This window comes from Hirundo rustica, chromosome 3, assembly GCF_015227805.2.
Source record: "Hirundo rustica isolate bHirRus1 chromosome 3, bHirRus1.pri.v3, whole genome shotgun sequence".
NCBI lineage: Eukaryota > Metazoa > Chordata > Aves > Passeriformes > Hirundinidae > Hirundo > Hirundo rustica.
Genome location: NC_053452.1, coordinates 107,961,955 through 107,984,273, shown reverse-complemented (window position 1 = coordinate 107,984,273; position 22,319 = coordinate 107,961,955). Strand labels below are relative to the sequence as shown.

At 38.6% G+C, this 22,319-nt stretch overlaps 1 protein-coding gene across 3 annotated transcripts in view; it reads left to right on the top strand.

Moving 5' to 3' along the window:
* Positions 1 to 22,319, top strand: part of LDAH (lipid droplet associated hydrolase) — a 111,566-nt gene that overhangs the window by 591 nt on the left and 88,656 nt on the right. For all 3 annotated transcript variants that reach the window (XM_040060208.2, XM_040060209.2, XM_040060210.2), the window contains exon 2: positions 12,622 to 12,780. In XM_040060208.2, coding sequence (XP_039916142.1) covers positions 12,627 to 12,780 — 154 coding nt within the window. In that variant the 5' untranslated portion in view covers positions 12,622 to 12,626. The remainder of the gene's footprint in view (positions 1 to 12,621; positions 12,781 to 22,319) is intronic.

The window sequence follows — 22,319 nt, the reverse complement described above, 5'->3', positions numbered from 1 at the left end:
CCTGAAGGGCCTATAAATAGGAAGAGGGGAAAATAAGATTATAAATTCTTAAAAGTTAGAAGTGAGATGAGATTTTTTTAATTGGAAGGAGGCATATTTTAGTGGAGGAGCTACTGGTTTGGAAAAGCAGGGAGTCCTGCAGGCTCACACCCTCCTCCGGAACCTGCTGTCTGTCGGGTTTGCTGTCACTGCTGGTGCTGGGGCATCATCACTGTCAGCACCTACCTTCACGCCTGGATTTACAACACAGGAGAAGAGGTGTCTGTGCCAGGTGGGGTGAGCAGCAGGTTCAGCAAGCAAGTAAATGCTGGCATGGAAACGTGCAGTGAAAGAAATTAGGATAATGATGAATGGCTGTTTGGGGCATGACAGTTGTTGAGAGCTTTCTTAGCAGTAAGTTTTTTTGTTGTCTTGCAAAAACGAAGAAACAGATTATTTTCTTGCAACTTAACTTGAATTAAAACCTTGAATGGCTTGAATGATGCAGACTCTTATTTTTTTAGGTGTGGTATACTTGTGGCCGTCTGGGACTCTATGCTGCCCAGTTAAGGCCTGAGAGTCTATCCACATGGGCCTGTGTCAGAATCTGGATATGAATCTGTTATTGTGTGTTTCAGAGACTAGAAGCCTTCAATTACTAATTGTGATTATTGCAACTTCCTATTTTCATGTGACGTTTGCTTATGATGTCAATGAGGGAAGTGGTCACACGTTTACAGACCTGGGTAAGCGATGACACTAAGACTTTATATTTTCCATCATGGAATTACTGCACGATTTATATCAAAGCAGTCAAAGTCAGTGATTTTTTATGAATCTTAGACAGTACCCTAAGCAGATGCCTGTGAAAAAGGCAAGCATGTATGATTGTACTTTACCTAGTCCCGCTCTGTGAGTATCCACTCAGCTTGCAGCAAAGTGCAGCCCAGGAACTTTCTGGAACAGATCTTAAAGATCCGCTGTGGATTTCTTCATCAACTCATCCTTGCCTTTGACGCATAGGTAGCTCTGGTTTTCCAAACATCCAGCCGCAAGTAGTTCCGTGGGTCAAAAATCCACTAACTCACTAATGTCTGTTGGTTTTCGACACACTTTCTGCTACTTCTACATAGTATTATCTGCTTCATTTTATTCACAAGGACAATTGCAATAAACTGTGTATGGGTAATGGTAAAACAAAATCTCCAGTATGACTGCCAAGCCAAAGAACTTACCAGTAAATTTGACAAGATTTACTCTAAAGCTTCTTACTTGTACTGCTTTCAGTGCTGTTTTTTTGTTGTTGTGTTTGTTTGTTTGTTTGTTTTTAATTGATAGCTTTGATTTCTTTTAAATAAAAAATTATTTTTCCATTCTTGTGGTTTGTTATAATGGGGGCACCTTGTCTTGAAAAAGGGTTGGTCCTGATTTTGGATGATGTCTAGGTTATTTTTACTGAGTATTAGAATCAGAATTCCAAGGTTTCATCTTTAGAGCATGCATTTGTACAGAAAACACATTTCCAGGATATGAAGGACAGGTAATTTTTGCTTACTTTAAATCAGGCATGCTCTTAATAGCAATGTGACTGTATTTTTTCTGCTCCTGACAAACCACTGCGTAGATGCTGAATTCCCAGTGAAATGTTTGACAACATTGGATTCCAGCTTACATGTTGAATGATGACATTTAGATGTTTTGTGAGGCTTGTAAACAGGTTATATTGGGGGCAGTAAATTATTCATAATTTAAAAGATTATTCATAATAGGAAAAAAATGTGTAATATGAAATGTCTGAGCTTAAAGAACAACTAAGTATGAAACAAATCAAAGTTTTCACACTGAATGCAAGCTTGACTACATAGTCACTGGTGAAATGAATGAGAACTGCTTGTTTAGCTGGCTGGGGTTGCACAACCATGTCATGTAGTGTGACAGTGCTTTGTTGCCATACGTTAGGTAACCCTGATATGCCAGAACAATGTCTAACCAGTGATGCTACAACTTCAAGTTTGGCAGGGTTTCTTTGATCATTATCTTTGTTTTTCTCTTCAGTATCTTTGCTTCCTCCAGTTGCTACCATGCTGTTCTCTTGGTTATTTCCTTTTTCCATCTCATCCCCAGCTTCTCTTTAGATTCTGTTCCCATTGTCCTTCATTTAGACCAATTCTTTATTCAAATCTTTAGTTTAAAGAAGACCCGAAAACACATGTGATACAAGTGTTTTTGCAGAAGTCTGACTCCTCAAATTTTACCTCCTGAAAGAAATTGTAGCACCAATTGGGAATGATAACTGGGTTCTTACTTGAAACTGTGATGAGCATAGGCTTTGTTCCTGTATGTATTTGTTCTTAGTCATGAGTTATCAGGATTTAGCAGAGTTAACTTGATGGGAGGAGCTGGGCCCTTGTGCAAAATGCTGTAATTGAGTAACTTCAGGGGTTACTTGTGTGGTAAGGAGCAAGCTGCAGTTTTCCCAGTATGGTGAATTGTCTGTATCCTCTTGTGACTGGAATTGTAGGTCTGTCTGTCAGAGCACTGGTATGTGCAGGCTTTCCTGCAGCTCTGCTTCTGGAGAAACCTTCTGGCTCCTGCACCACGGTGTCCAGCCTGGCTGTTCAATTCCCTGTGCTGTCCTGTCCTCATGATGAGCAGAGCCAGTGCTTCTCACTGGGACTCCAGGCCTCATGTTAGTAGTACAGACTATTATATTGCTGTAGTGACTCAGAAAGGGATCTAATGCTATCTGGTGTTATTCATGTCTCCTGTCATTGATTCTCCTGTTTGACTTCTTTGTCCTTTGCACAGCGCTCCATACAGGCTGCTTTGGTTTGTTTCATGTCTCTGCTTGCAGTGCCTTCCCAACCTATGTAGGTGAGTGGATGAGTATCAGAATGTACAGCTGCTGCAGGAAACATAAGGTGAAGGTGGTAAGCAGCCAGCACAGGCTGAGGGGTTACTGGAGAATGCAGCTGTGACTAGTAAGTTGGTCTACTGTAAGCAGGTGGGATTTTGACTAATAATTTTATTCTCTCATTAGAAAGCAAAAAAGCCAGCAGCAGCTGGAGAGCTAAGCCTAAGGTGGGGTAAAAGTTGATGTTAGAACATATGTAAGTTGAAATAATAAAATGAAAAAAAAAAAAGGTGTTTTGAATTTGGAGCATATTTTAGGTTAAAGGAGAATAACTAGCATGGAAATACAGAAGAAACAAAGAAATAAAGGTTAGTTCTGTGGGAGATTTATGCTGAACAGCATAGGAAAGGACAGGGGAAGCCAAATCAAGGGCAGTGTGATGCTAATTGTACTTGTGGACTTTTTTCTTTTAAATTTGATATCTGCTTCTTGCTAGTATTCATTATGCTCTTTGAACTTTGCATTACTTGACAAGACAATGAACAGTTCTTTCCATGAGGTAGTGGATCTTATTCTGATAGGAGGTGGAAAAGGAGTTATTGAACATAAGGTGAAATAGATTTGCTTTTTTCTGCTTTTGCCTCTTATTATTGCTGCTGAGATGGATGTTTCTTCAAATGCTTGACTTCTGGGAGCTATGGTGTAAGTGGCTATGTAGGTTGCTGTTCCTTTAAATTACTGCGTTTTTATGTTTCACTGAATGTTGGGCAGATTACCTGTATTACTTAAAACAGCTGTCCAACAGAAATGTGGGACCTGTAGTTCTTTTGATGCAGGAGAAAAAATAAGAGTATAGAACATGTGGTTGAAGAGCCAAATCATTTTTGGGGAGTCCTTTTGTTATTATTATTATTATTTTTCCCTTTCCTTTTGTAAAGTTCTCATTTTCTCTAGGGGTAGTAGCAACCACATGGTAAAGAAGCATCATCTTTGTTTAGTGAGCAAGTGGGGTTTTTCCAATCTCTTAGACCACAAGCAGGCTTGTTTGCATTGGTATGTTTCCTCTCAATGCTATTTTCAATTTCTTCTTGTCCATGTGTCCTTGATGACTTGTTCCTTCACTCTTTTTTTTTCCCCCCCAGTATATTTTGATATTTCTCTCTCTCCTTTGAAGCAATACTCTGTGAAAGACCATGTCTTCTCCCCCATGATTCATGTAACTGTTCACTTTTGAATATGCTTTGGTTTGTGTGGTGACTTGTGCTGAAGTTTAAAGACCGGAGATGTTTCTTCTCTCTCTATCCAAACATAAGCATGATGAGGTCTTGTTCATGAAGTATAATATTCCCACCTCTAACTTCAGCCAGGCTTTAACCCTGTCTGTAATCATGGTGTTACATTTCAGTTTTGCCCAGTGCCTCCCAAAATACTGATGTTCAACATAACTCAAGTAAACAAATTGCATACTTTACAAACTTTACTGTATTTTTGGCAATTTTCTCATGTTAACCATTCCAAAGTGATTTATTCTCCCTTTGACTTTCTAATGCAATGGGCAGCTGGGAAAGTTTATTTACAAGATTCTCTTGACATGAGTCTTCTGTGTCTTTGAAATTTGTTGGTCAGACTAGACCTGGCATAGTGTTTTTTCCCTGGAAACCTTGCTTACCATGTAGACATTGTACTTCAGCAGCAACTTTTTATGTTCTTTCACAGAGATACTCTATTTGACTGAGGTTTTGCTAACGTTGCAGTTTAGTCTCAGGATATAAAGTATATTTATTATACCCGCATTTTATTCATGCCTACCACCTTCTGTTTATTCCCTTGTGAGATTTCAGTTTTAAAAGTCCTGTTTTTTCTCTGGATCCAGTACTTCAATATACTGTTTGGAGGGAAAGCTGTCTTTGAAAGTTACTTTAATTCACCAGTAAATTTCAGTAGTGTGTACGAATGAATGACTTTTTCTTCCTTTGAGACTAAAAGGTTTCCCAAAATCCCACTTTCTCTTCTGGAAAATGCTTCATATTAACACCAAATTAAGTCATCCTATTTGCTTTCATGCAAATAAAACCATCATTACTTCCTTGAGTAGATTTGTTTCTTTAAGCAACAACTTTTTTGCTCATTTCATTTTAGGTCGTACATTCTTAGTTTTATCATTAGGCCTGCATATTGACTGGGAAATTGGGAATTTGTTGGGAGAATAGCTACCACTTTCTTGTAATCTCTGGGATTCCCAACCTTAATTATGCTTATGAAGTTACTTTAAGAAAAAAACAAACCAAGACAAAAAATTTTTACTCATTTAGCGTCATTTTCATATTGATAGCTCTCAACAGTTCACAAACAGTTCACTTTTGAGCAAAGTGAGAGTTGCCATCTCCGTGTGATTAAATCGAATGGCATCAATTCAATCAATGTGATATGTAGGACCTCTTCCACTGTATCCCGAAATGTATTTGTTAAAGCATACTCCTCTTTTAGAACATCATGTCTTTATTATTTTGGATACATTCATAGTGGCTGGTATAGTGTCAAGCCTCAAGGACCCTTGGCCACAGAAGGGTAACTTCTCAGGGTTTCCTTTGTGTTTGCTCTCAGTCCAGTGCTCTGTATTTCTAACTAAGTGTTAAACTGTGACAGCAAATGGAGGAGCTTTGATATAGCTGGTGACAGAGGACATGGACTCTGCTCTTGGAGCACTGGGCAAGCATAATGGGTTTTGTGACCTCTGTTAAACTGGAGGTCTGTGCCAAAGGAGAAGGAGATCAGGCATCAGACTTAGTGTTGTTGCCAGAACTGGAGTGAAACATAAGATCTGCTTGCTAAAAGAAGCTTTTTTTTTTTTTTTTTTAGTCATTAGTACATGCTGAACTTCTCAAAGCTAAAACACACAGTGACCTATAAAGATTGGTTAAAAGTTATGGTGGGCCTTCCTAATCCATTTCCCCAGGGTTTTGATCATCCTATCTGTTGAATAATTTTGTGCCAGACTGATGTATCATTGTGGGATCTGAAAATGTTTTCCGATTTCTTGATTCCCTAACTCCAAACTGTTTCAAATTATTCACTTCAGAGCAAAGCACCTTTTTGGAATAAAGTTGGTGGGGAATCCATCTGTTCTTGATTTGAGTCCTCAAATGTACCTTTCCAGTCTAACAATTTTTTTATTTGTGAGGTCTGCCCTGCTTTGATGAATAGCTGTCTCAGTAATTGCTTTTATAATGTTTGGCAGTGACAAGGGACCACTTGTCTGGTAAAAAACAGATACCCAGAAGTTATTTTCCCTGCATCCCTAACACCAGGACGGTACACACTTTCTTGGTCATTGCTACAAGATTATTGATGATAATATGATGTTAAAAGATCTTGCAGGTAGGTCTAGTTCTTAAAACTAGGTTTTTCTCTCCTTAGGTCTTTGCACAGTCCCCCATATGTTGTCTTTGAACAAGGTTCTGACTTGAGGAGTGATTCCAGTTTTCGTTCTGCTCTTCATCTTCTTATCATTACAACCTTAAACATGAGAAAGCTGTACCCCATTTCCACATGTGTCACTGATATTTTTATAGTCATCAGTGAAATTCTCCTGGCTGTTTTACTCCTTGAGGGAGGGTCATGGAGGACATGACACAGGAACAAAACCAGTTGAGGACATCATATTGCTAGCTCACCAAGTGATCACTAAAAACAAGGCCTCCTAATCACTTTGTTGGTTTTAGAGGAAAGCAGTGTTATTTTTTATAACTACGTTACATTGTTTGATGTGTCCATAGTGTTAACTTTTTAGCTTTGTTCATTTTTACAAATAATGCCTAGCAGTTTTTATTTCCTAATTCAGAGCTAGAGTGAAAGGGACTTGTATATGACTTTGACAGAGAATTGTACTGGAAAGTACAATGAAGAAATGTTTCATTTTTATGTGCTACTGGCTGCTGCCACTGCTTTTCTTACACAAAATTGGTCAAGATTTGTTACTGATGTCACAACAGCTTGCAAAGGCTTTGGCCTGTGTTTATTGTTTTCCCTGGCATTCATTGTTTGTTGTTTGTCCAGATCAATCTTTGATGAGGTCTGGGCATTGTGTGTCATGTCGTACCTCATCTCTCACATCATGTAATCCCCCCTCTGTTGTTCCTCTTTGCAGTTTTCTTACCAGGTCGGTCAGTCTGTCCCTTTCTAGTTCCCAGCTATGGGCATGTAAGTTCGGCAGATCAAAGAGTTTATGTCAGGTCTGGATGATTCTTCTGTGGGAATAATGTTGTAGAAATTGTCAGAGCCTTAGAGTAGAAGGTGGCTGAAGGAATCTTGCTATTTTTTTTCAGTTATTCTTTTTCATTCTAGTGTTGAATTCTGTCACATAAAATAACCTATTAGGGCAGGGTTTCTTTATTTCTTTAAGCTGGTATATCTAATCAATAGAATACATCTACTGGAGCTTCCTATATTTTTGGGGGACTGGTCTAGTTTAGATTCCTTTTCTCTGACATAAATACTTAATTACGGTCATGTACTGTGTTCATGAAACTGCATCTGCCACGGTACTAGAAAACTTGTTTGAGATCCTTGTTGTACCTCCGGCTTTATTTTTTTCTGCTGTTTTAGGGCCATAAGAATTATAAACTGTTGATTTGTGGAAAACTCTGGAGAAAACTTAGTCCATCCTTCTGTTGAGATCAAAATTACTCTTTTGTCCAGCTGAGTCTTAAAAACCTCCAGGAGAGGTTCCGCTGCCTTCCTAGCAATCATCCGTTGCCTTCTTAGCAACTAGTTTATGATGCCTTGTAGTGACAAGACACAGCTTTGTGGCTGTTGCCTCTTGTTTTACCATCTTCCATTGCAAAGAAAGATTTGGCAATGCTGCTTTTGTTTCTCAGGTCTCCTTCAAGGGATTCTAGGTTGCCATTTGATGGGGGCATAGGAGAGTGAAAAAGCACTGTTAGTAAAGCTTTTCCTCTAGCCTAGTTATTTACTTGACCCACCCAAGTTTCCTTGTGCTCTTGACATAATGGAGTTGAACAGAGCTGGGCTCAGTGTTGCAGGTAAGTTTCTAATGAAAATCCGGAGTTTTGTAGGCTCCAGGATTCACCCAAGATTTCTTGACAGCTGGCAGACAGTAGTTGATTATCTTTTATGTTTGTTCAGTTACTTTTCAAGCTATGCAAGTCAGTTTATTCAGCCTGCATTTCCTTGGCCTAAAAGGGGAATGCAGGGGGACACAGTGCCAAAATTCTTAATAAGGCAGTGTGCATTTACATATTATCTTTCATTCTTGTAGCCAGGTATTTTATAATTGAGAGCAATTGCATTGCTTGAGCATGCTCTTGCCTATAGTGCCTTGGGCGCTCTTTCTTACCTTTTCTGATGGAAGATGGCTCTGATTTTAAATACCTTTTTATCCTTAGCCATCAAGACCTCTGCTGATTTACACTGTTTTTTGATAAACAGCATTCTTGAAATTGGCACTTCATGGTGTATCTTGTCCAGTCTCATGAATTTGTTACATGGATCCAACTTTATAGGTTATCCCAAAGATGTAGTCCAGGTTCTTTCTCAAAAAGGTCAAAACAAGTCAGATTGCTGAAAGTATTGTCCAGTTGGAGATTGTCCTACCTTTCAGGGCAACTTTCATGATTTGGTAATTGTACATGTGGAGGAAATCTTTGTTATTGGAATTTCCTTCATTTCAACTTTTGACTGTTTTTCCTTGTCCTTTGGACATATGTCACGTGCTTCAGCATCCATATCATCTAATTGGCTTTTTCCAGTATATTGATGTCTTGCTTGTCTGAGGAGTCCAAAAGTGGACACTGTTCTCCAGATGCAGTCTTTCCAGTGCCAAGCAGCAGAAGATAAACACATACCAAGATTGCAGGGTATTTCTTGTGCAGCCTTGTATACACTTGAGCTTGATGATTAAAAAGGCTCATTACTGACTCATTTTCAGCTTGTTAATCATTTGTGTCTCTTTTGGAAAGCCACTTCCTCGCTTTTGAGCCTGCAGCCTGTGCTACTGTATCGGGTTGTTGAACTCTAGTTGCAGGACTTTCCATTTGCCCTTGGCTTTCATGTAGTTTCCACCTGTCCAGCCTGGCAGGATCCCTTTGGATAGCAGCCTTGCCCTCCAAGTGTTTCAGTTGGTTTGTCTTCCTCCTCTTGACATCTTGCACAACCCTTCTGAGAGGAAGCTCCTGTCCTCTGTGCAGGTGTTCAGTGGAGGCATTGAACATTATTGCCCAGTACTGATCCTTGAAAGACATCACTGGTACGTTAGTGGTGGTTTCATGTTCCTGGGTATGGCTTCGAGCGGATTTTTTTTTAACTTTCTGTGAACTGAGATGAGGTTGGCCTAGAGCTCCCTGGACATTCTAACATGGGCATGGTGATTGCCTTTTTTTGCAGTTTTCAGACACGTTTCCCAATCATGGAATTGTTAAGGTTGAAAAAGAGCTCTAACATCATCGAGTCTTCCGGAGAACCCAGCACTTCCATGTTCATCACTAAACTGTGTCCCCAAGGACCACGTCTACACATTTTTTGAATGCTTCTGCCACTCTCCTGGGTAGCTTTTTCCAATGTCATTGTGACTTACCAGAAAGGATATAGAGTGGCCTTGCAGTAGCCTTGGCCATGGACACCTTGGGGTGTGTCTCTTACACCTCTGTGGAACCTTCTATGTCAAATCTGCTGCAGTGCTTCTTTATCCTTTATTTTGGTTTCAGCATTGTTTTATGCAGCCTTTGCCTTTGTGGCTACCATTGCATCTTTCATTGCAGCATCACGGTTCAGAATAGGTACACCAACCTGTTTGTCTTGTCTAGTGATCAAATAGTTTATATGTCAGATATCGATTTACTTACTCTGATTACATTATATGGTGCTAGTCTGAGTTTGTGATAACTCTTTCAGAATATTCTTTAAGTGTAGATCAAATTTTGCTATTTCCAAGTTTTCTTTGAAATAAAATGTCAAGTCCAAGTAATATTCTAGGCTGGAGCAGTTAAAATATGCTGTCAGTTAACATGCATAAATAATTAGCCCGATGTTCAAAGTTCATTTAACTTTACTATCAGCATTTTACATTGGGGTCAATGGAACCAAAGATAAAAAGAATTGGTCCTATGGCAGAGGTAATCTGCCCTTTGTGGATGACTCTGTTTCCAGATATTCCTGTCTGAAGAAATGACTGTTGGTGGCTTCTGGATCAGTAGTGAAACACCTAGATATATGTGTTGGTTTGCAGGTGCGAGTGTGTCTTCTTATGTTTTTACTATAAGCTTTACTTACCAGGAAAGGATTTTTCTAATCCTGAGGTGGCAACCAAGAAGCTGATCCCATGATTATTCACCTTAATCAGTTCATTGATTGGCACCCAAAGCTTTGTATCCTGTAATAGGAGTTTGTTTTCTGGTAGACACCTACATTAAGGGTGTGTTAATCTAGAGCTAAAGCCATGGGAATTGAAACCTGTATTTCGGTATGCTAACAGGAATTTTTATACTAGATTAAGCACTCTTGACAGAAACTGAATTTCTTGTAATAATCTACCTGCATATGGTTAGAGAATTTGTGTGCAGGGGTTGGAGAAAAGGAAGGAAATACAGCTTGGGATATAATAAGGTCTGATTCCCTAGGTAGTTGCATCTCTTTGAGTCTTGTTAACTTTCTCCATGATAACTTGTGAAACTCCCACCAGGCAAGTTCGTCCTTCTTGTCTCCTCAACATTCTTGGAGCTGCTGTAGCACAAACTGTGCTCTCTCTGTGGGCTGACAGAGCCAGTAGGAACCTTATCTCTCAAGACCTCTGCCTGTTAAGTATTTGGAAATTGTTAGACCATCTTAAGATATTTCATGGGGAAATGCAGGTAATTTGTGCCAAAGATGGATGCTTGTAATAGAAATACTGTTATAAAAGCTTCATTTAGGAAGAAGGAAGGAGATCCACAGGTATTTTTGGCTGTTACTGATGTCATCTTGAAAGAGATGGTCTGAATAGTATTCTGGGAGTATATCCACTATCTTTTTCTGGGTTTTCTCTTCTGTCCATTTTTATTCCCAATGGTCATAAAGTCACAAATTAAAAACTTGGATATTACATAGATATTACATAGAGCTTAGATATTAAGTAGGACTGGTACAGAGAAGCCATTTGGGATTATCTCAGGCACTTTCAGATAACTATTTCTTCTCTAGTGTGCAGTCTTCCTTTCAGGTGCTACAACACTGTGTTTTTGAAATCAGAAGTAAAGTTAAAGACTGGACCAAAGCTACAACAGTCTCTGTGAACCTGAAAATCTTCCCACACCAGTCCAAAATGTATTGCTGAGTTTTCTGTTCTCATTGCTTAACTTCTGACCTTAACATTGCAAATACTTCTTTGGAATTAGGGTTGTCGGTGGTGTTTTCATTTAGATTTGTTATGTGAAATCAATTCAGAATGAAAATATGTAACAGATTTTATTGGTTCAAGATTGGAAACTTTGTCCAAATCCTACTTTCTTGGGTAAGAACTTGTTACTTTTGCTTCTTGGATTGTAAACACCTCAGGAAAGGGGTGACAACTTATGTTTACTGTGGTTGTTGATGTAACTGGATTTCTTTGTTGAAACTGCTCTTGGCTTCTTTCAGCTTTAAATAATGAAGAAGTAAAAGCAAGGATAATGCATTAAAAATGTACCTCTTTATAGTTTGGCAAAATTCATTTTACTTACATTTCAATCACTACAAGTTGGATAATAACATGGCAAACAATGAAGTAAAGGTGTCTGCATTATTAAAAGAACTTTTTGGGGGTGCTGGGGTGAAATTGGCAGATGGGGGTACAAGGTTTCATCCAGAGAATTGTGCTGTAATTGACAGTATTAAGGAACACTTCTCCCTTCCTTCCAGAAGTGTTTTTCATTTGTACTATATTCAGTTTTTTTCCAAGGTGGTACTTGTTAGTTCAAAACAAAACATTTTCTGTCTTTTCTACCTTTTCTGCCTTGGTTGTTCTTTATCTTAGACCTTTTAAAACCCATATTAAAACTGGAGAAAGTAAGGAAATGTTGTTTCTTCAAGTGTACTTTCCCAATGTTGTCAAGTGTCATTATTTTAAATTTCAGTCAGTGATCAAAGATCAATGTAGCACTGAGAATTTTCCAGTGACTATTAGTGAAGGTATAGCCTTCCCCTTAATAGAGAGGCAGACCTTGTAGATCTTTCAGGCTTTGATTTACATGCCTGAAATTTCACAAACTGACTAGGAAATAGGAGTTGTGTCCTTGTACTGAAAAATGAATGGTCCTTTTTCACTAAGCAAAAATATTTGACAGGCATAATGTTATTTTTAACTATGCTTTTGATGGTTAAAGGTCATGGTGTTATGCTGAAATATGCAGTTTTATTACAAGGCACACAGAACTTGCAAAGACATTCATGCACTTGTTTTGTTTGGTATTTTTTCGTATGTTTGCCTTCAAACAGGTTTCAGATGAATCTTTTCAGTGGACAGTATGAACAAGAAATTAAAAATTATTTGCCTTTAAGGTAGAGTAGAGCTTATTGTCCAGTTTATCATTGTGTATTTCTGTGACAGAAACTGAAAGACGCTTTCTCTCACATAGTAGTAACATGTATCAACTTCACAGCTCCTTCAGACATCAAATACTGAGCTGGACCTCAGATTACTTGGGGGTGGGAAGGTTTGGCTGAGTTTTTTTGCAATTATCCTGGTGGAAGGCATAACAGCAAAGATACAACTCTGTAAGTATTGACCTATTATAACAGTATCTTATTCTGCTTAACAGCAAACATGAGGGCGGTGTCAGAAGAGCCAGTCCCCTTACATGAAGAATTTATCTACTGTTGTGGAGCTGCTACCCATGTCTTAAAGTGTGGGCCCTGGAAAGACCTCTCAAAAGATGAAAGTAAAAATCTACCCAGGCTCTTGTTCATGATTATTCCTGGTAAGGGACTTTTTTTGTTTAAGCCCAGAAGTTTGTTGATTGAAATGGGTATGTCCAGTTTAATTTTCTAAAATATCACTATGTAAGTGATAGATTTTGGCTCGTGCACATGGCCAAAAGATCAATAATATTGCAGTTGTAAAATTTCTTTGTTACATTCAATTGCTACTGCTACCTTTATTTTTAGGAGTGCTAGAAGGCAGTACTTAGAAATTAGGATGTCTTACTCATTTTCTTCATTGGTGGTGGTTTACTGAGAGCATTGTGGATTTTTGTTTATCTTCATTGCTCTTCTTCTATTTATCTCTTGCACCTTGATGTGCTACGGCAATGTCAGCTGTGTGCCAACTGATGATGAAAGTTACAGTATTTGAGGAAAAATTCTAAATCCAATTGTTTCTTTGGTTTTTTTAAATAGTAAAAGTTTTTTAACTTAGATTTTTGCACTTGAGTTCAAGAGGGTCAACATAAAAATTCAATAAGTATTGTACAGTTCTGCATTATATTTAAGTGTGGCTGGCTTAAAATGAGAGCTCTAAACTTGCTTTTGGCATATGTTAAAATTAATGGAGAAGTCCTAATTTCCTTAACGTCTAAATGAACTGTAGGAGTTTTGTCTTTAGCAAAAGCAGAGCTTGAGCGCACTCAGGCACAGATACTGTGACTCTTTCACTGCCTTACAGCTTGCAGATTTCTAATGCTTTCTGTAGCTTATTTGAATGCACTGAATATTATCATCATTTCCGCCAGAATGAGTGGTGCAAATAATGACTTTTCTGAGTATCCACAACTTGGTTCACTGTTACTGTACCTAGTTGCTGTTTATGGGACTGTGTGTGGCTTGGTCTTTACTTAGTGAAGAAAGAGAATGCAGGTGCAATTTTTCAGGTGGTTTTTTTTTTTTTTTTTTTTTTTTTTCCCCAGTGTTTTGGAAGGTCCATGGAATATTTTATGTTAGTTTCCTTGGACATGGTTTTATGCCTTTACCTCCAGGAGTTGAATAGTAACTTTCTAAGCCAGTGACAGTGAAGTTTAGATTCTTTCCTTAACTGAAAAGAAGAAGCCTTCTCTGAGTGTATCTTGTTCCTGTTTTGTGGGGAATAACATTTTAAGCCAAATACACTATGCAGTATCCCTTTGGTACCTCTCTGGATGTACAAGCCTGGTTTCATGCTTTTCAATTGCTGCTTTCCCTCAGTTAAGGCATTTGTGGAAGGTTTAATTGAACAGCTAAGTTTAGAGTTTCTTTTTCCCAGAAGTTATGGAGCATTCACCTGTTTTCAGGCTGATACCTTCTGTTTGGGGTGATAATAGAGGCTGTAACACGGGTAAATCTGTAAAGCTAGATTGTACAGTAGACAGATATGTAGGGGAAAAGCACAAAAGTCAAACATTAGCATCCAAGGCATGGTACCTCTAAGGGGCATGTAAGTTATTCTGTTCAAAATGCATCAAGTCACATGCATTGCATGGTCTCCATAATTATCACAGGAAACTTCTAATGCAAGAAAACGTAGTGGCAGGGCTACATGGAGCTGATTTCCTGCAGAACAGTTCTGTGAAGACTCCTTAATAACATCTTAACTAGATAAATGTTCAGAATTAGTTATCAGTGAAATGTTCACTGTGTTTCTGTCATGGTCTTCAGGCTTTTGCAAGCAGCTGATTTATAGTTTTTCCCTTATTTCAGAATTATGTTGCTAACAAGCAGGAATTTCTCTCCCTGCAAAAACAATCTAAAACCTCAGCAATCGCTATAATGCTATCTTCAGTTTGGGTGCCCAAAATCAGCAGTGACTTAAGTTACCCAAGCTTCTTGCTGTAGCTGGCAGGGAGCTTAGTGGGACCTGACATAAACAAAGTGCAGTTTTGCTTCTCATAAAACAAATGGTGGGGATTTTTGCTACTGTTACATGCCTCATTTTAGCCTTCAAGGGAAGGCTTACTGGCAGTGCAAAAAACACAGCCTTAGGAAGATCCAGACATTTGGATCACCTGGCAGCATAGCATGTTCGTGTACCTAAACAGTCAGGATTATATTCCCCTTGAGCTTTTGTAACTTCCCAAGTATGAAACGTGGAGCCCTTCTGGAGTCCAGCAATTTTCACGCTTGAAAGGCATGTATTCCTGGTTGAGATTCTTTATGGAATGAGGGAAAGAGGGGGGAAAGGACAGCTTGGTACACAAGTCAAGGAAAGCAATATCCAGACAAGGGCAGCTCTGGCTTTAAAAAGGAGAGTATTCACAGCCAAGTGTTGAGTGATCTGACTGAGGGTGGTTAGTCCAGCTGCATGTGTTACTCTGTTCTGTATAATAAACTGCTCTGATACATACTTTTCCAATCCTAATGAAATTCAGGCATATGATTTTTGTTTACATGTAGTCAAACCAAACAGAGTTGTGGGTGGATATTGAGAAAGATGGTAGAATTCTCAGCTTCTGCTGGAATCAAATGGTTGCAGGAGGTTTGAGAATAAATCCTGTATATTTATTTTCATTTTGTGTTTTAATCATGTTACTTTAGAACAGGGAGGATTCCTCTCTGGAATTAGTCTGACTTAGCCTTTTCCCACTCCCCACTTTAAAAAAAACACATAGCTCCTAAACATTCTCCTAGTTTGCAATCAATGGCAAAATTCCCATTGACTTGAAATGAGGTAGGATTCTGCCTCCTGAGCTTGAAGCAGTTGAAAAACAGAACATGCAGAGTTTAATCTCATTTAACTGCAACAAGCTAATGTTTTTATATTAGTGGCAGAGTGTGTGAACTTGTAATTTTAAAAAAGCTTTACTGTATTAGTTGAAATGTTTAATACATACTTTTTTGTTTCATGACTTTTTTTGTGTCCACAAAACCTCTAAATAGGAGTAATAATGTGTTTACTAAAGTAGTTACTATATAGAAGATCCAGGTTTTCCTCAATCCAGAATATATGCATATACTTATTTGACTTTCTTAATATGTGTTCTTTTCTATTAAAATTGATGATTTACTCATGAGAATAACATTAAATGTGTACAGTTGAAGGATCAGGTCCATGATTTTCTGGAAATGTAGGTGTCATGGAAAGGACAGCAATTACTGTTGTTCCTTCTGCATCCTAAGGGACTGTTTTCACCTTTACAGTGTTTGTTTAGTGTAAAATTAGCAGTGAATTACAAAATATTTTTTGTACAGCAATATTTAACGTTGCTTGTGATCATTGAAAACCAGAATCCACAAAGTGTAATGGAATTTATTTTCTGTTTTAATAGTATCTGTCTATTTGTTCCTGTATTTTTATGAAACATTTAGTCTTGTAAATAAATACAAATTTTAAAACCACCGTGCTGCTTAATTCATGACATTTTGCTTTTTGTCAGAGTTTTTCTTGCATTTCATTGCAGGAGTACATTGGGATACCTTTGTTCCTGGCTTCCTAATTTGTGTTACCATTGCTGTAAACAAGGCAGTTTTGCAATTTACAATCTTGTACTTGGGAAGCATATATAATGTAAATAATATTTTCTGTGGTAGTTCATGTTACACAAATTTCATTCATTAATATACAGAAATAATTTCAGAATATGGTTCTTTAGCCTGCATACAGAGTACTCCGTGTGCTTTGCCAAGTTTCTTAATCTGCCACTTTGCAGTTGGATCACCACTGGGGTTTTGCATCATCTTATTGTTTTACTGACTCATGCTATCACTTGATGTTTAAGGGCTATGAGGACTTAGAGACACATTTTTCAAGTATAAAGATCTTTCTTATGAGCTAATTCTCTGAGTCGAGAATTGCTTATGCACAACAAAAATTGCGGATTTGGACTCTCATCTTCTCTGAGGAGTAGTTACATGTACTTACATTGACAACATTGTTTCACTTGAAGACTACTGAACTATTTTTCAGCAGTGAAAACAGTGCAAACAATTTGCCTGGGTTATGACAAGTCTTTAATATATTCTCTCTTGAGATGAGAGTTTCTGTTAGTTTTTAAATCTTTAAAGTGTTGGTTTTGACTGTAACATGGGGACTCCAAAAAGCTTTCTTTGTGTTATCTGGCTTTGTCTTCACTGCTGTTTTACTTACAGTCATCAGCCTCAACACTTGCATAATAAGAATCACTATGTTATAATACTTTGCAATAAAACTAATTGTATAGCCCTGAAGCTTAGTTTCTTTGTATTTTGTTTATTTGGCTCCCACCAAAACAGCTTTTTGAAAGTTAGTAATCTTTCACTCTGCTCAGCAGTTTCTGGAATGAATTGTTCTTCAGAGGGTCTACTGTCACCACCAAAACCAAGGCTTTAAAGAATCCATTTCCTCATTCAGCGAACTGTGTAAAGCACGTTTAATTCTCTTCAGTTTAGTTTTAGAACGGGTGTTGATTTATACAAAATTTATGTGAATAAATGCCCTTGTTGGTACAAAAATCTTTCTGTTATAATTTGGTCTGCAACAGCTGAATTAGATCTAGTAAGGACTCTCAGTATCAGCAGATGAGCTTGCAGTGTGTAGCTCCTGGCACAGGATATAATTTGGAAACCTGTATGGAATCTTGGCACCTTGTGGATGGATCAGAACTGGTTATGTGAAGCAAAATCTGATTTTGGAGTCAAGACCACTGAGTTACTTGGGGAAGGTACTTTGTCTTCTCAGACACTACTTTCCAAGTCAGCAGCCAGGATCTCTTCCCCCAGGACATAGCAGTGTTCACGATTTGCCTTTGAAATGCAACTGGAGGAAAGGGAATGTTGCTGGCAATGGACACATATTAAGGGGAAAACAGTTTTCTTACCTCCTGGACGAGGGGAGTTCTGAGTTCTGGGTCATGTATGTTTTGTGCCTAAAGTCACTGAATGAGCTCCAGCAGCAATTCTGTGAATGAAGCCGAGAACCTGTTCTGTCTGAATGAATTAGGAAGTTTTTTCCTCTTTCTAGTCTTACTGTTGGTTGTTTTTATTTGGTGGTTTGTTTTTGTTTCTTTTTGTTGTGGATTTTTTTTTTTTTGAAGAATAGTACCAGAGCATCATCCAGAAAAAAGTCTGTCCTGTTCTCTGCAGTTTTGTCACTAACATCAGGATTATGAGAGCTCTTACTAAGTTTGGTCTGTTGTGTTTTCTTATTTGTTTGTTTTGTTTGTTTGCTTGCTTTTTGCTTGGCGGTTTGTTGATTTGGGGGTGTGAGGATGGGGGGAAGGTGGGGGTGGTCAGGCTGAGACCATGATGTGGCGCCCGCTTCATAAAGCAACTCTAAGGCCCAATTTCATCCAGCCTGATACTAAACAACTAATTCAGATGCTGAAGAAAGGAGCATAAATTTCTGGGTAGTTTGTAGAACCAGTAGGTAGGGATGGCACTACCATGAGCATTTCTGCCTACTGAGGCGTTAGGTTGCCCTCAGATGTGAAATCTCCAGCTGTGGAGGTAATTAAAACTTGACTGTGTGTGCAGCCTGTTCTGACTCTGAGCAGGGAGAGGCTGGGCTCAGAGATCTTAGATGATCACTTCCAAATTCAATGATCCTGCAGAAGTGACCCCTGAAGTGACCCCAGGCTTGTAGTCTTTGTGTGGATTCTGGTCTTGGTTGATATTGGGATACTTTCAAAAGGTAGTGAAATTTGTGGATATTCTTAGAGAAATACTTGATAAGAATTAAGCATCCTTTCAAAAGCTGTAGTTTTTCTTCACAGCTGTACTGAACAGTGAGAGCCTTAACAATGAAACTGGGTTTGTTAAGTGTTGGGAACCAAACAGAACTAAAAAAATTGGTAAGGAATGAGGCATGCTGCTTAAATACAGTATAAGCAGAGTGTGCCAGAAGAGGGAGCTGTTCTAAAGATAAGAAAAAAAAATAGTGTGTTTTGGCAAAGTTATTGCTACAATAGCCAGATGTACCATATTACAGGCTTCAGGCTCTCCTCTGAATGCAGAGAGGTAAGGTCAGCATTGATTGATTCTCTACTGTATTCTTATCAGAAAAAAAAAAATTAGTGGTTTTATAAGACCATGTGACAGTGATTAGCCAGTTATGGTAGTTGTTGACGGTCATATGAATGCCTTTTGTTTGCATTAGGAGGAGTGAGATAAAGCAAGTTAAATTAGAGCAGTGAATATAAGATTGGGTGTGCTGGGGCTTTCCATTGGGTTGCTTCTCAGTAGATGGCCAGTCATCCTCATAAATTGTGTCCCAAGGCACCAAACAAATCTTCATTCATATTTACAGTATTTGTAATTATACAATAACCTAAGCTTCTAAGCTAGCGTTCACTTATGATCAGCTAACACCAAGTAAATAACACAGAAGCACAGCTGCATAGAGTGAGACAATAAATACTTTCTCTCCTGGAATGTTTAAATCACTGACTAGCTCCATGGGCAGCTCCACTCTTGCTCACTGTGAAAAATTCTTGTGCCAGGGCAGGCATCACCTTCCAATGTATAGCACTATATACCCAAAGGATATTAAGGAAAATAACTCATCACAGGTCTCTTTTTAAAGGAATCGTTCATTTAACTTTGGATTTTGGGGGTTGAATTAAGTAATCTTCTACATGCAGTGAGAATTCTTAAGTGAAATTCTGAAAGTGTAACTATGCTAGTACTTACGTTGAAAAAAAGCTAGAGGTCCCCTGTTCATACACTAACTTACACTATACTTTTCTTAATCCTGTATCATGTAGTTCTGGTGACCTAAAGCTGTGGTTGTTTCCTATGTGGATGTTTTCCATCATATTAACATTGTGCTTTGTTTATCTTCACATACCTCTGCTAGTATAAGATACAAGGTTTCATGAGTCCTATTGCCTTTGCTTATTTTGATCGTACCATCCTAAGGAGAGCAGTGCTTTTGTTGTCTATCCTCAGCTGAAGCAATGGAGCGGAGAAAAAGAAAATTTTAGACGTTCAAAAGTGAGGATGTTATTTACCACATCTGGTCCAGGGAATCAACTTAAAAATCTTGGTTGATTGGAGTCTTGGCTGTCTTTGACAAGGCATGTGGAGGGTTATGGAACTCAGAATGGCATCTAGTCCAGCTGGCACACTTGAGTCACATGTGGCTAATCAGCAGGAACTAAAAACAGTCTGAATTTTGCATCTGATTTTTGTCTTGATTATATGCTGTTCATATCCAAACAGCTGAGCAGAATTCCTTCTGTGTGTGCACAGATACTTTATTTATTTAGGAATTATTTCTCTTTTACATTTTATCTCAGCAGCAGCATTCATCCATTCTGTGATATTTGCAGTGCTTGAAATTAAACTTAGTTCTGCAGATAAATCCAGTTCTACAGATGACTGGATTATTTACTATAAAACATTGTTCCTTACTGTGTGGAGAGAATGGCTGTGAATCTGCAGCCCTTTCCTGCAGAGAGGAGGAGAAATGCTGTGCTCTTTTATTGTGGCCTCACCTGCAGCATAGGGATTGAAGCAACCTCTTGATCTTTGAATGCATTTTTGCCTGCTGGGCTGCTCATCGCACTGGCACAGAGAAAACTACCTGGTGTTCCTTAAATTTTTTAAGGGTGTCTTTCCCCGTATTCCACCTCTCTGTGTTATGATCTTATGTGATCAGCATAACATAATGAGAGTTTTCCTGGAAAGTCTCTACCGTTTACCTGCTTTTATTAGCAAGTAACACCTAAGTAATTGAGCCTCTTCTTGGATATGGGCAGCCAGTGAGGAGACTGGGCCGTTCATACTGCTCTTGCCTTCACACAGCTGTTAGAACCATGATGTTAGGTATGAATCAGATGTTCCTGAGTGTAAAGCAGTGTGGAAGTTAGAAACTGTAGAGTGTTCATTTAGACTCACCAGACAATGGAAATCCAAGAGATTAGTGCTTAGAGCGCTTAAAAAACTTCCTAAGGCTGTTATTTCACAATTCAAAATGTTTGTCAACAATACTGGCATAAGGTATTCCTTTTCCCACCATGCTATGCCAGTCTACCCCTCAGTTCTGCCAGAACAATACTTTGAGAGATCGTGCTGTGAATTAAATAAATACATACATTTATTTATGGGGTCTTTTTAGAGCTGGAACAGTTCCCTGTTTGGATTCACAGCAGGCCCCCCCCAGAGTTGTGCTAGTGTAATTCAGGGGCTGGTGAGCCATGGTAGGAGGGTGGGAATGATAGACAAGGGGGAAGGTGGGAGTTCCTTCAGCTGGATTTGCCACAGAACTTTCTGCTGATAAATTATGGTGTCATTCCACAGCACTCAAGCACGTACATGAGTTCACATACTCTGTCTGGAGACTTCTTTGGCAGGAGCTGGTGCCTCACCAGCCTCTCCAGGTGGTAGTGATTCACTGAGAATGCCTCTCCCTTGAGGCTTCTGCTTTTGTTGCCATTGCAGCTCCAGCTGAAGCTGCCAGCTCATTGCATTTGACCCTGAGTTCTCAGATTCTGATGTGGAGAATTTGTATTTTACCTTGCGATGATATTTTTCTGAGTAAAAAAATTGGCTTTCCTACTCTCCAGTAACTGGTATGTGGGATGCAAAAGTCATCACTGAGAACAGACTACACTGGAGAGTTAAACGTTTGTGCAGCATAATCCAGGTAGAAGTATATAGAGTGAGATAAAATGTTTTTCCCTTTCCCTATGACTGTTCTTATCAGCAGGTAAGGAAGTAAGAGGGCAGTTTTCTATTTCAGTGAGACGTAAACCCTGCAAAGCAGTTTTCATTCTTATGCTTGTATGGGATGTGTGTCACCATATTTTGTGTATTTGCAGTTTGAACAGAAGCAAAAGCATACACAAAAACACACCCAAACCAAAAAACAACCATCCATATCTTCCTGATATTTCCAAAGCCACTCCTCCCAGCTTTTCCAGACTTTCTTTATCTCTAGTACAAATACTTGTGACTTAATTACAAGATCAGCCTTGTTTCCTCAGGTGGTCATGCATGTAAGGTACTGTAAGCTGGAGTTCTTTGTGTGTGAAAATTAAAGTATTATTAGCCACTGATTATTTAGTCTAGTTCTTATTTATAAAATGTGAATAAATAGCAAATTACCCTCCCCTTTACTTACTGAGGTAAATTGTTTGAATTCCTGAGGACATTATTTGTACCAGATAGTACTAATTTGTCTGTACGTATTACATTTTTGGTTTTTGAATCCACATAAAACTTTGAATATGTCAGTGAATTTTCCTCAGTTTTTTTTCTGAGACATAGTGGATGCCAAAGGATACCAAATATAAGTTTGTCTAGAAGACATACATGCTCGTAGAGTACCAGTACATGCCCACTGAGGGAAAAAGGTGTGTTCTATCCCACATTATATATTAAAAAATTCAGTTCTTAGGACACTGTTCTCCATTATTTTTGCTGCTTATGGACTACTTGTTTGTGACTAATATTTTAAAATATGCTGACAGTTGAGCTTTGTTTACTAGGTCAGCCAACGAGCTTCCATTGTCTTTAGAACAGAAAAAAACATAGTCTTTCATTAAAAATAAAAACTTCCTCATGCAGAGAGGAGCCTGTATGTCAGATCCAGGCTTGAAATATGCCATTTTTGTTGAATTTCCCAGTGCTCCAG